This window comes from Pistacia vera, unplaced genomic scaffold (genome assembly GCF_008641045.1).
Source record: "Pistacia vera cultivar Batoury unplaced genomic scaffold, PisVer_v2 Contig762, whole genome shotgun sequence".
Taxonomy (NCBI): domain Eukaryota; kingdom Viridiplantae; phylum Streptophyta; class Magnoliopsida; order Sapindales; family Anacardiaceae; genus Pistacia; species Pistacia vera.
The window spans coordinates 65,907-83,461 of NW_022196626.1; the positions used below are offsets into that span (position 1 = coordinate 65,907).

Below are 17,555 nucleotides of genomic sequence, written 5' to 3' on the forward strand. Positions count from 1 at the left end.
TTTTTTTTTTAATCAACACAACTTATGGGCTCTCTTTTGTTTTCTTTTGAAAAAAAGATTTTATTTTGGTTTCTTGTTCATGAAAAAATTTTGATTTTGTGATCTGGGTTTTGTTGGTGATAATCTATAGGTGGCTCGTGTTTCGGCTTTCTCATATGGGCTTGTTTATGGCCACATGAAGCTCAAGTACCTCAAGGTACTACCACCATCTTCTGATTCATTTTATTAAATTTTTGTTTTAGTTTAATTTCCGACTCAAAATTTTATGGTTGAATGTGCGATCTGTGAGTGGTTTTCATTACATTTTGTTTTAAATTTATGTTTTTGTTTTGTTAACTTTTGGATGTGGATTATTGCTAATTGTTTTTATATTTTTAGCTGGGCATATTTGGCTAATATTAGATATTTAATCTGAATTTACTGTGGGTTTTGTCTACAATTAGTTTTCTTCGACAAGATTGTAGGGTTTAGCCGAGGTTCAAGTTCATATAGGATATGAGTTGTTTTCATCTAGATTAGTAACTGATTGTCACAGTTTGAGATCAGTAGATAGTTTAGCTGAGAAGTAGCCAGTAGTTTAGAGCTCAGTGAACACGTAATGCCAAGGGATTTTGCTTATTAAAAATAAATAAATTATGAAGTTCTGCAACAAGTAAAAGTATAAATTCAGAGGCAGGGTTGTGAGAGGAGCAATTTACTTTAGTTCATAATAGTTCTGCATTGTTCTTGTGGAAGATATACTATGCATTCTGTGTTTCCATTTCATCTATATTTGTATCTGTATATATGCTAATGGATGAGTACTTACTTTGTGATATGCTCAACTGATGTGTATGTTTTTGCCACAGGCAAAGGCAAGATCACACAAGAAAGCTGAAGAAAAGGCTGCTGCAAAGGCTCACCATTGAAGGTGGTGGTGGGATCTGTTTCAAGTTGAGTGAACATTTGAGTTGAGTTGAGTATAGAAATAATCATTAAAGAAAGCAGCGTTTCATCTTTGGCGAATGGTTTTGCAGACCTTGCTGGCTGCTTTTTATCAATTTTTTTTCTGAGATACAATCTTTTAAGAAACTTAACTTGATTGCCTTTGACAATTTTTATGAATATTTAGCTTTCACTTTGGTTACAATCTAATGTTGAATGATTATCATCCTTTATTTGAAATAATAAACCTCTGTTACCATTAGGCCCCAACTGCCAAGCTTGACACCGTTTGGTTGTTATTTATCTTTGCCCGGAAAGTTGTATTCAGTATTGATTCTTTGTGGATATGGTGTCTCAAACACCATGGACCTATGGTCATCAGATTTTTTCAGCAAATGCTCCTTCTTTTCTGCAACGACCTTTTCAATTACTGGGGATGGCAATTTCTATCGTTTTTAGGTTTATAAGGATTAATCATCCTGTATAAAGAAGCTATATCCATTGCTTTTGCAATGATCTTTTTGCTTGCATTGTGGAAGATGGACCTTTGATGGTTGCAATGCCTTCGAGATTAGTAATATATATATATATATATATATATATATATATATCCTTGTGGTTTCTTAATGAAATTGCAATATTAACTGAATATCAAGTATAATATACCAGTTTCAAATAGGAATATCGAAGTGTAAATTAAATTAAAAAATCTGGCCGAATCTTTGCACAGAAAGCTCCATTCGCTTTCAAATTATCATATCTCAAGTGTTCTGAATTTCCACAATACTTCACCTACACTAGTATTCAGAACTAACAAAACGATTATAACTTGTATATTACACAAGAAAATTTTTCTATTAGCTTCTTGTGAATTGAGATGGTCAAAATCTATCCTTCCATCGATGACGCCAAGCAGACAAGGCTTCTGTCCATGTTGGCAATATGGCTAGTATCACCACCCTGCATACATCAACCAATGGTTTGATTTGAATTGCCAAATAAATGATAGTTTAAATATTCTTGTATGCTTAAATGGCAATATCAAGTTCTAAAAACGTAATCCATAACGGAAACGCTAAGCTCGGCACATAAAAACAACCAATCTTTGCACCGAGGTTCTGAATAATGATAAAATGCCATCATCGGAATTCTTGGCTACATTCCAAGTTCTTGTTCCATAGAGGTGTGGTTTCGGTTCTAAGTTTATCCCACCAGTCATCACCACATTGTATGCATAGTCATAGTCACAAATGGGAATTTGGGATGGCTTAGTTCCTGTGAGCTATGATAAGGATATCGCGAAGTTCAAAGTTAGTGTTCCATGTCTACTTCAGAAGTGCAATCACACAAATAATTGGTACTTCAAACAAAGAATATTTTCTGCACCACTTATAAATTTACAAGAATCACTAGAAAGGATATAACTAACCTGAGAACAGGGAAAGTCCTGCTGTAAGTCTAACAATTGAAATGCTGAGGAACTAAGCGCACTGCTATTCCACATATATAATGTCTTCATCAGGATCATCACCTTCCCAATCTTTCTCATTTTCAGGCAAATCAGCTGATTCAAGCTGTTCCCCTTTTTGACTTTTTGAAACCTCTTTTTCAGCCTTAATCCTATCTAATATGTCAATGACCTGAAATAGAATAAACATATCAGTATGGGTCGGAAAATGAAAAGAGAGATACTTAATTGTATCACAAATACAAATTACAATTACCTAAACTATAAAGAAAAGACATAACTGTGAACAAGATAAATGATATTTGATAAGGTCTTACCCTGCTTCCTCTCTCTAAAGATTCATCTTCAATAAAGCGTATCTCAGGAGTTAGCCGCAACTTCATACGCCTCCCCAATTCACTACGAACATACTTAGCTTTTGACTTCAACCCAGCAATCGCAACGTCCTTCCCTCTATCATCTCCAAAAACAGATACATACACTTTAACCACCTGCAAGCATACGGAAATATAGAATGAATCACCGGCAAAATAACTACAATTTCACTTGAAAGTTCAGTCACTCCCACAATTAATTACTATACCAATATATACACCATGATCTGACATCTTACCATGCAGAATACCTACATTGGAGCTTAATCACAGTAACGCATTCTTAATAGCACCTTTCTGATGACATGTAACTGATACTTGTATCATAGAACACCAGGCTGGTAACATTCAACAATGATAATCCACAGAACATAGTTTAACAAGTTGACCGCACAATTCACAAATATGAAATTCAATGTTTCTAAACCTACCAAAACTTTTCATCCTAAAACAACTGTCTGCTACAAATTTCTAATATCTCAATCGCCATGGATAAACTACAACGGTAAATCATTACAAACTTTAACATCCAAAGTCAGAACACTCATTATCCTTCCTTAATTAAACTACAGAGTATTACGAAAACAAAAGTATTACATCTATACAACTAAAAAAGAAAAAAAGTCCAATGCAATGCAGTCCACGCAACAAAAATAACTTATCTTCATAAGTTGAAATTACTCATCATAGTAGCTAAAACCAAACCCAGAACCACAAAATTAATCATTTGACGCATAATCTGAAAATATTTTTCAACAACCAAACCAATATACAATCCAAAAAAAAAAAAAAAAAAACTGAACTGTTATAAAAATTTCTAATTTTACACCATCTTTTAAGATGCTACAAAAAATACATGAAATGAATAAAAATTTGAGTAGAATATATAGTTATATTTACTTGCAAATCAGCGGAGACTTCAACGTCACTGATAGTTGTAAGAGAAGAGAGATAGCGGTCGGCTCCTAAGGCAGCTTCGGGCAAGACAGCAAACTGCAACACTTTGTCGGTTAAGAGCATGTCCGAAAGTTCTCTCATTATTTGTTTCCCCACCATTTTCACTCTCCGAGGATTCGCCATACACTTTATTGTATGCCCTCTGCGGAGGTGAATCGGGACCGTTGATTTCGGCGCCCATGCGGTGGAATGGAAGGTTGTGATGGGGAGAACATGACGGTGGTGATGATGGAAACTGAAGAAGGGTTGGCGGGTATGAAGATTCTGGAAAGAGGGTACGTGCAACATCGCCGTGGTGGATCGTTTCTCTTCTTGTTTCTTCGTCTTTGTTCAAGGATATCTGGCGATATTTTTGGATAAAATGTTCACTGAAGCATTAAGTGACACGTCGGTTGTCTCCTCAGGACATAGACGGCCTGTCATTCAATAATTTCTTTTATTAGTTGTCTCCTCAGGAAATTGACAGCCCATTAAAGAACTGATTAACCTACGCAAGCCCAGAAAATGGTTTTCTGGGCCTGGTTTTAGCCCATTTTAAAGCAGAAGCTGAAGAATAAGTTGTAAAATAAACTGAAACTGAACTTTTTTTTTTCGTTAACGTCTGAGTCAGTTTGCGTGTACCTCAACTAATCTCCTAGATTCTAAAGTTGATAGTCAGGTAAATCCCTTTAGTGGCCGCTCCTGTTAACAAGCTAGATAGATTGAACTCAAAATCTCTTGAATAATGCATCCAAACAGTGGTTCTGAAACTGAAACTTTAACCATCCACAAAACAAGTAGCATCATACAATTATAGCTGTAATATGGCCTTTCATGTGCCATGAACTGGGAATTACAAAAATGGGGAGGAGGCAAGAGCAAACAGCATGATTTCTGCTCCCATTAAATTATATTCCATTTGCAATATTATAATACACCATTGCTGGAAACTGCTGCTTCATCATCTCACTTTCTCTTTACTTCTCTATTTCTTTAAGCCAAGAATATTTCAAGTTATGGATGCTTACTTCATTATAATATTTGATATTTTAATTATAGTTTATATACATTACATATCTCTGCATCTTCTGTTCCTGCAGTTTGTGAACTGTGTTTAAAGTTGATTGTGTCGGATTTGGAGTAACAGATCATGAGTGATGCAAAGTTTTATTTTATGAAAGAAAACAAATCTTCATACACAGAATAAAAAATCTTCATAAAAAGATATGGTGTGTTTAAACAATGGGGTCAACAATTATATTTATGTTTTGTTCATGTAACTGGTCAGACAGTTTTAAACAGTTGGTACAATTATTTATGTCTAACTATATATTTTCTTTTAACTCCATTTATGTCAACAGAAAATATCACCCCATTGCTTTAAACAAACAGTTTCAATAATGGCTGATGATTTCAACAGTTTCTGGGATTTGTTTTTTGGCCACAGAGAGGAAGAATAAGTTAAGTTACATCTACAACTCTCGTTTTCAGGAATAGTTTTGATTTAGAGCGGTGGTACATGAACTGGGTTGAGGGAGAAGGAAGGAAGCATTAGTAAAAATTTCTGATATCAGTCACTTTTATCAATTCATAGGAATGGTCAACAATATCAGTCTTAATGGACCACAACCAGTACTTTCAGATGGACTAGAATGAAAAGATACAAAGGTTGTTGGGTGCAATGTTAGGCTTCATTGATTCTGCCTTTCTGCCCATAACAAATATTCAAAGCCAAAGCATTGACTATGCTGTTCGGCTATTCCTATGCTAATCGATTCTTGTGCTTTTTGTTTTTTTTATCGCCAGTTGTATCATTTTTTCAGAGTCTAGTAATAGCAATTTCAAAAGCACTTATTAAAGTAACCAATTTGGCAGTGGTTAAGTTAAGTAATGTAACCCGAGAGTTAACTATTTTTTCTCCCCTAAATTATGGCTTAATGACAATTTTTTCTATCTACAGACTTTTAAAATATCATTTAATTATCTAAATTTATATTTTGATAGTGAACAAAAAGAAAAACTTAGTCCAGACTATTGTGGCTTTTGAAGAGGGGAGATCAATGAGTCTTTTGGTGGTTGGGATTGATCAGAATTTGATTTGGGAGGGGTAGCTATGCAAACCTTAATTGCTTGATTGTCGGTGATTGGCGAGATTGACGGGAGTAGAGTTTGAGGAGTTTTAATAAGTGATGATCGAAGAAGATAATGGTGGTAGTGTGGGGTCGCAACGATACTAGAATCGAAATAGAATATAAATTTAGAATGTGTCATTAAGTCATTATTCAGGTGAGAAAAAATCGTTTACTCTATATCAATGTTCTGAAAATCGGACCGGACCATGACCCATTCAAGGGTCCGATTTTTGGTTTGACCGGTTGGATCGGTTGGTTGGACCGTATTTTGTAAAATTATTTTTAGTCCATGGATGTTTAAAATTTATCAAAAACACCAATATAATACCCCTCAAGGTTTTAAATCTATCCAGATTGGGTATTAGTTTGAAATGTTAGGCTTCATTGATTCCGCCCTTTCTGCCCATAAAAAATATGAAAAATAATACAGTTGCTAAAAAGAGTACACCGAATTTATGTATGAAATGACATGATATAATCCTGATCGTTAATTAATTATAAATTAATATTAATAAGATTAAATTACGTCATTCGATACATAAATTTGATTTACTCTTTTCGGTATCATTACTAAAAAAAAAAAAAAATTCAAAGACAAAACATTGACTATGCTTTTCGGCTATTCGTATGCTAATCGATTCTTGTGCATTTTTTTTTATTAATTTTTTTTTATAGCAGTTGTGTCACTTTTTGAGTCTAGTAATAGCAATTTCAAAAGCAACTATTTAAAGTAATCAATTTGGTAGTGGTTAAGTAATGCGTTGCAAGAGTTAACTATTTTTTCCTACCTAAATTACAGCTTAATGACATTTTTTTTACTTATAAACTTTTAAAATATCATTTAATTATCTAAATTTATATTTTAGAGGTGAACAAAAAGAAAAACTCGGTCCAGACTGTTGTAGCTTTTGAATAAGGGAAACTGATGAGTCTTTTAGTGGTTGGGATTGATCAGAATTTGATTTGAGAGGGACGGTTACGTAAACCTTAATCACTTGATTGCGGCGAGGTTAGTGGGAGTAGAGTTTGAGAAATTTTGATGAGTGATGATCGAAGAAGAAAATGATAGTAATATAAGATCGCAATGATACCAGAAATATAAATTTAGATAATAAAATAATAGTTTAAATGTCTGTGTTACTCTATATAAAACAAGAAAGCATAATGTAAATAGGTTAAAACAAGCGGCAGTCATGGCTTTAATATTAAGCAGTTTACATTGCTTGTCCTGGCAGCAATCACTTTTGTACCCAAACAAGGAGCTGCTGGAAAAGCGGTTTTGAGTTCTAATCAGTCCATTAATAGGCCCCAGCATATATTCGCTAAATCTTTAATGATTTACTAATTTAATCACCATTACTCGGTTAATAATAAGACAATAGGGGGACAGCAGATCATGGGATTAATTAATTTTATTTTTCGTCACTAATTGTAGTAAGTGTTAAGGTTACTTCAACAACCACTTATTAAAGAGATAATTAATTAATTAATTAACTTTGACAAGGACAAATCATATAGTATATTTTACGCTTCTTTAGGGGGTAAAAGTAAATAATATCAAGTAAAGGTGCCTTTTTAGATAATTAAAAATGTTTTAGGTACAACTTATGACCTGTACCGTAAAAAGTGTCACTTGACTCCGACGGTTAATTTGAAACTTTAATATAAATTATTTCTATTAAAATGATTAGTATTATTAATGATGATTAGCACATGCAACAAAATTAAATTATATCGCCAAATGAGAATGAACACATATGAACCAACCACTGGATGATTTAACGGTTAATTGAGACTTTTGAGTTTGATCTATTTGGGTTGTTAATAAGAGTGATCACTGCGGGAATTTACTCGACTTTTAACTTCAGAACTTTGAAAGATTAGTTAAAGTGCATGCAAGCCAGTCCGGATGCCCCTGTTAAAAAAAAAAAAAAAAAAAAAGAGAACGAATGCATATGAATCACCATCAAGAGATTTTGAATTCGATCAATTTGGGTTGTTAATAAGGGTGCCACTGAGGAGATTTATCCGATTGTCAACTTCAGAACCTTGAAAGATTAGTTGAAGTATGTGTAAGCTGGTCCGAAAGGCTTGAACACCCTCGGTTAACGAGAGAGAGACAGAGAGAGAGAGAGAGAGAGAGAGAATGCATATGATTTAACTAGTTCTAGAGACAAAGAGAATCTAATCTAATCAAATCATTTCATTTCATTTGGATCCAAATTAAAATATGGTAACTCTATCTCAACACTTTGTCATTCATTAATAGAATAGAATCTACTACAATATTTATTTCATAATTCATAATTAACCCTTAATTAATTAATTGATAGTGCAAGGAAAATGGAAGGTTTAGATTTAGAGTTGGATTACACAATTTTGAGATCTCAAGGTAACACTTTATTCTGTAGTAAATATTAATAAATTAATTATTAATTTGAAACAAAAATCTTTTGCTCCCAAATCCTGTTTTATTCTCTCCCTAAACACATACAACAACATGCCATTTCAGTTAATCATCAACCAACTCTGAACCTAACTAACCAACACTGGACGGCCTAACGGTTAATTAAAACTCTTGGGTGTATTACTGAAGAGATTCTAAGTTCGATCGATCTAGGTTACTAATAAAAATAGTCATTGAGAAGATTTATCCGATTGTCAACTTTAAGGTCTTAGGATATTAATTGAGGTGCACATAAACTAACCCGGACACCCTTGATTACAAAAAAAAGAAAAAAAAAAAAAAAAACTCTAAACCTAACTTAACCTTCTATTTAACTTAATTAATCCCACGTTACTCTCTTCTAAGGCCTTTTCCTCACATGGCCTTGACTCCAATTCAAACAACAGACACAATCTCGTCAATATCTCAATCTCCAAGGCTATTTTCGTCTTTTACTTCTATTCTCTAGTTATAAGACCCGCCCTGCCCAACATTATTCCTCAACAACTCCAAACCACTTTACTCACTCGTCACTCGTCACTCCTCGCTTCTCGCCCTGTTCTCTGTTTTTTTTTCTTCTTCCTGGAAAAATGTCCAACTGCAACAAGATCCGTCACATTGTCAGGATCCGGCAGATGTTAAAGCACTGGCGTAAGAAGGCCCGTGTGGCCGCCTCCCGTGCGCCTTCCGATGTTCCTGCTGGACACGTGGCGGTGTGTGTCGGGACCAGTTGCAAGAGGTTTATCGTGCGCGCAACGTACCTGAACCACCCAATCTTCAAGAAACTCCTCGTACAAGCCGAAGAGGAGTACGGGTTCAGCAACGTTGGCCCGTTGACCATCCCGTGTGATGAGTTAATGTTCGAAGAGGTTCTCCGGGTCATGGCCCGAACTGAATCCGGTAAATCGGGTCGCTACTTGAGTCTGGAGGATTTTCATAGGTGTTGCCACGTCAGCATGAGGGATAACCTTCAGTTTTTCAGTGAATCAGGGCCGTTGCTTCGCGGGTTTGCCGATAATAAATCAGTATATTAAAAGGAGCGACTCGATGTGGAAAAGCTAGCTCCGGGCTGAGTTGACTCAGCCGAGTCACCGAGTTGTGGGAGGAAGACTAACAAACAGATCAACATATTTTGAGTTTGAAATTGTTAGGAGATAATATTAATTAATTATTTACTATTTTTTTTTTAAGTTTTTATTTTTTTATTTTTATTTTAAGGAGATGGCCGAATAATAGGTTGAGTCATCCCGAGTTGAAACGGAGGAGGAGCGTGGGGTGGTGTTGAGAGTATTTTATAATTATCTCTTGTAAATTGAGTGACTAATTGTAGGAATTGTTATTAATGAAATATTTAATGAATATTATTAAGCAACGGAATTCTGTTATATTCATTTATTATATTATCCGTTTGATATAATCACAAGAAATTAGTGAAGTTTATTCCTAATAATGTATTCATAGAATATTAAGTAATTATTTATTTTAAAAATCAAATAAAAAAGCATAATAATAGTGTTAGTATTAAAAGTTGGTGGAACGGTGAATAGGAGAGACACAGCATGTCCGATTGATAAAGTTAAAGTAATTAGGGATTAAATTAAATAAAAAAGATAAGGTAGTACAGTAGTACTAATCCGTAGAAAAAAAAAAAAAGTAAAGAGCAAAAGGTGACAAGTGCTTTTGCTTTTTTGTCACCCTAATTATAATTAATTAAGAATAATACTACATTTACGATCCTGACATGACAATTTAGAATTGATCAATTTATAAATAGGTCCCGTTTATTTATTTGCGAGCTGTAGTCGGGGTTGTAAGAAAAAGTTTATAAAATTGATTTGTGAACCAATCTTTATCTATTAATTAATTAAGAAAAATGCTATTTTTACAACCCAATCTCACAACATTTTTTTACAACTTTAACTTGACAACAACCTTCTCTTACAACCTTAATGTAGAAACATATTATCACGTTAGCTCAAGACATCCAAAACACTATTAGAAATGAACAACCATGAAAGAACGACTGTTCCTTTGTAAGAAACAGTCATTCTTTCTGTGAGAAACGACCATTTTTTGTTCAATCAAAATCATTTTTGTACCTTCGGTGTGGTAAATAAACTGTGAGCGTAACATTACTCATTAATTAAAGTTGCGGTAACACTATGTTTCTAATGGACATACTAATTATGTTTTGTTAATCATTCACCTGCTACTCCTAATATAGATTAGAAAAGTGGATGCCCCATTGATGGTGGATTTGATTTGTCTTTCATTCCCTTCCATTTTCAACTCAAGTTATTATTGTTATTGAACGGCGTTTTTTTTCTAATCAAAATCATTTTTTGTGTCTTCGGTGTGGTGGAGTTGACGTGACAGTGCTAACTTAGCTACTGGATCAAGATTATAGGTAAAGTTTGTAAAAATAAACTGTGAGTGTAGCATTACTCATTAATTAAAAATATGGTAACGCTATGTTTCTAATGGACATACTAATTATGTTTTGTTAATCATTCACCTGCTACTNTGAGGCACGTGTGTGTGTTCATATATTCTAATTTGATACGATCTCTTATCCATCATTAACATTGCATAAATATGAAATGGACACCCCTCTTGTTTGCAAACTGCTTTAATCCTCCTCGTCTCATTATACACCTTCATCACAATGAAAACTCTTTGAATTATGTAATCCTTAAGAACCTTTCTAAAGTGGTCAACACTCATAAACACTTGGCCAACCTTAAAATGAATCTTCTCATCAGCCCCATATTTGAACTCATTAATCTTCATATGCCTACTCATTCTATTGATATTATCATCATTAACAATTTCAGCCCCTTCGTCACTGTCATCCTCAAAATCAGACAAAATGCTTTCACTGTCAACCCCATCCTCATCCCCGACATCACCATCTCCCTCACCTTGTACATCTTCCTCACCAGACAAATCACCACTTACATTCCCATCACTATCTACATTACTTCCACCATTTCCATTTATATCATCTGCAATTAGATACATCACTCTAATGGAACTCATCCTGAAAAGACCTTTCTTTGAGAATTTGTGGCTGCTCATTAGTAGGTTCAAGGTCTATGTTAGATTCTGGCAAAGCTGGTAAGGGTTCTACTACTTGTACAGGCAACACTTCAACAAACAACTAAATGTTGAATATCCCTTTCTATTCATATTGCTAGAAAATAAACATTAAATCCTTGTCACCGTTTAATAAGTATATATCCCCAATCATTAGTAACATAGCTTCGACCTTAAACTTCTCATCAGGAAGAAGGTAAACTTCACCATTCTCTTTGGCTGCACAAATCTTCATCTCCTTAATCAACACTATGTAACTGTATTCATTAGGGTCCACATTCTGAATATGACAGTCAACTCCGAACAAAGTAAATTTAAAATTGAACTTTTGTGGATTCACTTGCAAAACACAAATATATAGGCTCCGTTTGGTTCACTTTTTTGCATTTTTCAGAAAAGTTTTTTGAAAAAAGTTAAAAAAAGTTGAATTGGGTGGGTATTACGATGTAGGATTTGGAAATTAATAAAAATACCCCCTATGTTTGTTTATTTACTAAACACCCCTATAATAAAACTTTAAAAGTCAACAAAAACACCCCCAACCCACCCATTGAATAATCATAGCCAGCCACCACCGCCGGAGGGTGGCCGGAGTCGCCGTATCGATGCATGACCGGTTGGATATTGCTAGTCGTGTGCTGATATGGCCTTTCCCAGCCAGATCCACGGTGGATCTGACCGGCAAAGGCCAGATCTACAGCTAGATCTGGCCGCATTTGCTCGTCAACGACGGTAAACATATGGCCGTCGTTGATGGTCAACGACGACCATATGTTGGCCGTCGTTGACGATTGGCTACGGCCAAAGATCTGGCCTTTTCCGGCCAGATCCACTGTGGATCTGGCCGAAAAAGGCTAGATCAGCGCACTACCGGCCAGATTCAGCCGGTAGTGCGCCATTACACTAGATTCCGGCCATCTTTCGGCAGTGGTGGGCGGAATTTGGTATAATGTGGGTTTACGGGTGTTTTTGCAATTTCAAAAAAAAATATTTAGGGATATTTAATTAAATTAACAAATTTAGGGGGTTTAAAAAAAGTTGAATAATATTGTGAGTTTTTGTAATTTTACTGTTTAACTTTTTTGGGGATACTAATAATAGTATTCCCAAAAACGAAGCAAACAGAGCCATAACCATTATGTCAATATAATATAAATTGTTCCTTTTTTTTTTTTCATATATATTTAATACATAGGAGAACATATCATCAAATTAGAGTAATAGTAGTATTAAAATCCTATTAATAACTTAAGACAATAGGAACGTTAAAACTGCAAATGGTTAATGCAATATGATATACAACAAAAGAATTGATACTAATAATGTATTCAACACAAAAATTTGCACAAGGTAATTGAGTAATATGCTTTCTAATTACTCAATTATGTATCAATTTTTATTCCTAGTACTAACTAAGAGGGCCATGATTAGCTTTTCCTAATACCCAGTGTCTCTATTTACACATTTTATTCACATTATATAATTCTAATAATATATTAAATGAAATATCTAATACCCAGTGTCTCTATTTACACATTGTATTCACGTTAAATATGCAAAAACCCAGTAAGTAAAATTAAAAATTCGTTGCAAAGTTACACTGTTGATGGGCCCATATTTTACACACCCTAAACATGTTTATTTTAGGGCTTCGTTGGGCTCATATTTTACACAATTCAAATTATTTTAGGGCTTCAACCTGTTGTTGGGCCCATATTTTACACAGTTCAAATAGGTTTATTTTAGGGCTTTAAATTCTTTTTAGCCTAGAATTTTTAAGCCCTTCAAACAGGTGTAACTGAGGACTTTACACCGTTATTTCAGCAATTATAATTTATACAGTTTAGAACAGCTGCCCATATTTTACACAGTTCAAATAGGTTTATTTTAGAGCTTTAAATTCTTTTTGGGCCTAGAATTTTTAGGTCCTTCAAACAGGTGTAACTGAGGACTTTACACCGTTATTTCAGCAATTGTAATTTATACAGTTTAGAACAGCTTTAACGTTGGGCTTTACACCATTGTTGGGCCCAAAATTTACGCTAACACACAGATTAAAACATCTATTAAAGCAACAGACATCATAGTGATCAAAACTTATGCATTGTAATCAGTGAAAAAGCAAAAAACAAAAACTACAGTAGTTCAAACATGCGATTCTCAATGAAATGTAAAGTAAATATGAACCTGTAGATGCAAAAAATCTACTGTCATGAAAATAGGGTGTGATCCCGTAAGGTTGAGGTCACTGACAATCCATTAGACCTGCACACATGAAAGGGCAAGCGTGAAGCTTCCGGAAAACACCGAGGTGGTGTTTGCCGTAGGCACTCCGACGCTCAAGTCAGCAAGGCTAAAAGAGATTTAATAAGAATTAAGGAGAAGAAGAATTACCAGGAGTCTTCTCGGAGGCTAGGACTACGGCGGAGGCGTCGGGTTCTTGGCGAGCAAGAACTTAGGAGCAAATAAATGGTTTGAGTAGTGTAGATTGACTGTGGGAGCTTGCCTCCTTAATGAGAGGGGCAAGCCTCTGTTATAGTGAACCTAAGGGGTTGGAATCCTAGTAGGACATTGAGTCCTCTTTTGGGAGATAATCCTTATCATAAAGAGATATGATTTCTTCACTTATCAGATTAAGTTTAATAGTTTAAATAAGAGTTGGAACTTAGTAAGACACTAAGTCATTTTAGGAGATAATCCTATCATGAAAGAGATTGATTCTTGACCTTATCAGATCAAGTTTAATAGTTTTGAGTGAGATTTGAAATCTAGTAGAAGAGGAAATAGAATGAGATTCTGATTTCCTATTATACTTGTTGCAGGCTAATGGGCTGAAACCAGTTTAGCTTAACTTATAGGATAGCCCAACTCTAGAGTGGGTAGGTCGCAAGGTGATTTTAAGCGTGGGTTCCAATCGGATTGGGTGAGGCCTTGGGCCGTGACATGTTTATTTCGTTATTGGGCCCCGTCAAGCCCAAGGCGATTTTTGGCCCCTAACAGAACCCTAAATGAACTAGGCAGTTAGAATGTCAACAAACAAACAATCCAAACCTCATGCAGTTGAACATCCAAACCATGAATTCAATCCTAAATTTATGCATTCATGCAAAAAAGTTTACAAATGCTTGAAAAAGGGATACAACAACACAATAACAATCAAAGCATGAGATACCACATTATTAAGAGCAAAGCATTCCAACTCACAGACGATTCTTGTCTCTCCAACTATGTTTTAACCACTTGCAGGAAAAAAATAAAAACCAAATCATCAACCATACTATATATATATATACTATATATATATATAATATATATATATATAGAGAGAGAGAGAGAGAGAGAGAGAGAGAGAGAGAGAGAGAGCAATGTAAATTTAATGTCAATTACAAATTATTCTCTTCGATACATAAACATACAAAACTAGTTACAACAGTTAAATCATTACAATTTTCACTGCATGCAAAAAATAAAATAAAATAAAAAAAGAAAAATTAGGATCACAGAATGAAAGAAACTGAAGTCCAACACTATATCAGATTTTTAAAGAGATGTAAAAAGAAAGACAAATACAAATACCACGTGACATAATAAGTTGAAGAATATACAATCAACCCTAATAAGAGTCCCAATCAAACAAGGAAACAAAATCCTAATTAAAAACAAAAATTAATTAAAAGAAGAAATCCTGACATAAGAAGGAACTCTAAATAAAACATCTAATAAAGCATCATAAACAAAGTGACCATAACTCAAGGATGGTACTTTCTCTGTGATTTCCAGTAATGAAGTCTTACTATTACACTATTGACTAGTGCAATAACATGAGATCCCTGAAGAATAACACTGACCTCAAGAGTCGGGCCCTTTTTTCAAAACTAGCAAATGTTATCCTTAACCTAACAAATAAAATCACGGTGTTTTTGTTAACAAACAATATCATCAAATCACCTCAAAGCAAACCTATTCTTCTGCCATAAACCCTATTGTAAAAGACAACGACAAACATACTTTTTTTTTTTTTTCCCATAAACCCTATCTTACACGAAAACAACAAACACATATTTTTTGCCATTAATCCAATGGCAGATGAGAACAACAAAAAAAAATGTAGAATTTTATCCGTACAACCTATAGTCAACTTAAACTACAAATCAACAAAGGAAGATGACTACCTCCACAAGTTCAAACAGTTGCAAATTTAACCTATAGTGTCAACAATGAAGCAACTCAGAAGTCTCAAGTCAGCCGTCACTCTATCAAACTCGTTGTTTTTCGAAAAAACTCTGCGATAATAGCACTAAACCCTTCTTTTCAACACCATGAATGAACCTTAAACACGACAATCGCCAACAACCAATCCAACCCCTTAGTGTAAATCGTCGTTAACAATCATTGGTCGCCTTAAAAATCACAAGAATGCAATCAACGTTTGTCAGACGAAAACCCAAGAGTCGACTCTTCCAAGATATGCAAAAGTAAAATGACTTTTGCTTTTCTTTTTTCTTTAGGTCAACTTCCTTGGACATGTGTCATCGCCCCAGCCCTACGATTCCCCATATTGCAATTTTAAATTTTGATTTCCTATGCAAATTGTCAACTGATCATTTTACCCTTACTTACAAATGGCTTATGACCGTACTATCCTTTATTACAATGAAACTGTTAACGGAATTCTGCTGCGGGTAGTAAAAGGGTATTTAAAAAGTGGGTGGGTATGAATTTGTCAATAGGTCATTTTTCTAGTGAGAACATGTTGTTAACTCATATCTCTTACATAGATTTACAATTTTACGTACAAAGTGATATATTAAAAGATAATAAAAGAGTGAATATTAAAAGTCAAAACTTATTTTATATATTATTCTATTCATTTTCTACACATCATTTTGTATGCATAATTTTGTAAAAGGTCTTTGTATGTGTAGTATTATTTGTTCTGATAGAAAAATATTAGTTATTACAATTTTCATTATGGTTTTTTTAGTATATCCATATAGTTTTGTTGAATTTTCTAATCGCCCCTAGTATTGAAAATTTGACCCTACCCCCATTTCTGTTAAGTAAAAATTCGTTAAATATGTGTACAACATTTTTCCCTTAAATTAATATTTCATAATCACCCCAAACTCATTACATTTACATTTATTTAATCAAAATCTCCAAAGTTTTATTATTTATGCAACAAACTTTACAAAGTTTCTCATTCACCCCTCAAATCTCATAAAATAGAAGTCAAACTTTGAAAATAGAGAAAGAAAAAAAAACTTATTCATTCTTATTCACATTAAATAAAAATACTAACTCTAGATATCTTGATAACCCTAAGGATTATCCTGACTTTTAAAATTTTAAAACTAGATAAATGCCTAGATAATTCCTAAGTTTTCACATTTTAATCTTAGGAATTCAACACTCCCCTTCAAGCTGATGAAAAGATGTCTAACATTCCCAGCTTGGAGATAAGACTATCAAAACTTTGTCTAGGAATCCTTTTGTAAGGATGTCAATGGTTTGCTGGCTTGTACGTAGAAATATAATAGACGAAAGCTTATCTTCTATCTATTCTTTGATAAAATGGTGATTTATCTCGACATCTTTGGTTTTCTCATTATGAACTAGATTGTGTGCAATACCAATTGCAGCCTTGTTGTCACAATAAAGCTTCATAGGTTCTCACTCTTGATTCCCAACTCAACTAATAATATTTAAACTAGATCAGTTTGCAAATACTTGTGCCACTGCCTTAAACTCAACCTTTGCACTACTCCCTGATATTACAGTTTGCTTCGTGCTCCTCCAAGTCACCAGATTTCCTCAAACAAATGTACAATATCCTGAGGTTGACCATCTATCACTCATTGAACCTGCCTAGTCTACATCTGTGGAAGCTTCCACCTTTCTTTCATTAGTCTTCCTAAAGAATAGTGGCGTGCTGTCGTAGGCACCCAGAATTAAAACCTAAAAAACACATGTAGTAGTGTGAGTCAGGATCATTCCCACGAAGAGTGTCTAGCCGAATTTAATGTTATGTGAACTAGTATGGGGTGGATTTGAGTTAAACAGAAACAATTTTGGGAAAACAACAATTCAAATTGATCAATCAATCAAAATAACAAACCTTGGTCTAAGTCAACATCCACCATCGGAATCTTTCAACTGATCATCAATACAAAAATAAA

The 17,555-nt window shown here is 34.3% G+C and overlaps 2 protein-coding genes and 1 long non-coding RNA gene across 3 annotated transcripts; 2 read left to right on the forward strand and 1 right to left on the reverse strand.

Annotated features, from left to right (window-relative positions):
* The first annotated feature begins 75 nt into the window (after window positions 1-75).
* LOC116116161 lies at window positions 76-1,186 on the forward strand. The gene is made up of 2 exons (XR_004125771.1): window positions 76-196; window positions 849-1,186. It is a non-coding gene; the product is annotated as an uncharacterized LOC116116161 (long non-coding RNA).
* A 434-nt stretch (window positions 1,187-1,620) lies between these two features.
* Window positions 1,621-4,084, reverse strand: LOC116116158 (probable ribosome-binding factor A, chloroplastic). The gene is made up of 4 exons (XM_031402251.1): window positions 3,667-4,084; window positions 2,710-2,883; window positions 2,354-2,564; window positions 1,621-1,884 (listed from the first exon to the last, which is right to left on the reverse strand). Exons 1-3 carry the CDS (start codon window positions 4,009-4,011, stop codon window positions 2,418-2,420), a joined length of 666 nt encoding a protein of 221 aa, XP_031258111.1. The 5' UTR covers window positions 4,012-4,084; the 3' UTR covers window positions 1,621-1,884; window positions 2,354-2,417.
* A 4,713-nt stretch (window positions 4,085-8,797) lies between these two features.
* Window positions 8,798-9,454, forward strand: LOC116116160 (auxin-responsive protein SAUR71-like). Its single transcript, XM_031402255.1, has one exon. The coding sequence runs from the start codon at window positions 8,871-8,873 to the stop codon at window positions 9,312-9,314; it is 444 nt and encodes a 147-aa protein (XP_031258115.1). The 5' UTR covers window positions 8,798-8,870; the 3' UTR covers window positions 9,315-9,454.
* The last annotated feature ends 8,101 nt before the right edge of the window (window positions 9,455-17,555 follow it).

What these genes read in the sequence shown, in the direction of transcription:
- LOC116116158 (XM_031402251.1), bottom strand. Translation starts at nt 4,011, where the DNA reads ATGTTGCACGTACCCTCTTTCCAGAATCTTCATACCCGCCAACCCTTC. An exon ending in AAGTCTCCGCTGATTTGCAA is followed by an intron (nt 2,884 to 3,666) that starts GTAAATATAACT and finishes GTATGCTTGCAG; the next exon opens with GTGGTTAAAGTGTATGTATC. An exon ending in CTTTAGAGAGAGGAAGCAGG is followed by an intron (nt 2,565 to 2,709) that starts GTAAGACCTTAT and finishes ATTCTATTTCAG; the next exon opens with GTCATTGACATATTAGATAG.
- LOC116116160 (XM_031402255.1), top strand. Translation starts at nt 8,871, where the DNA reads ATGTCCAACTGCAACAAGATCCGTCACATTGTCAGGATCCGGCAGATG.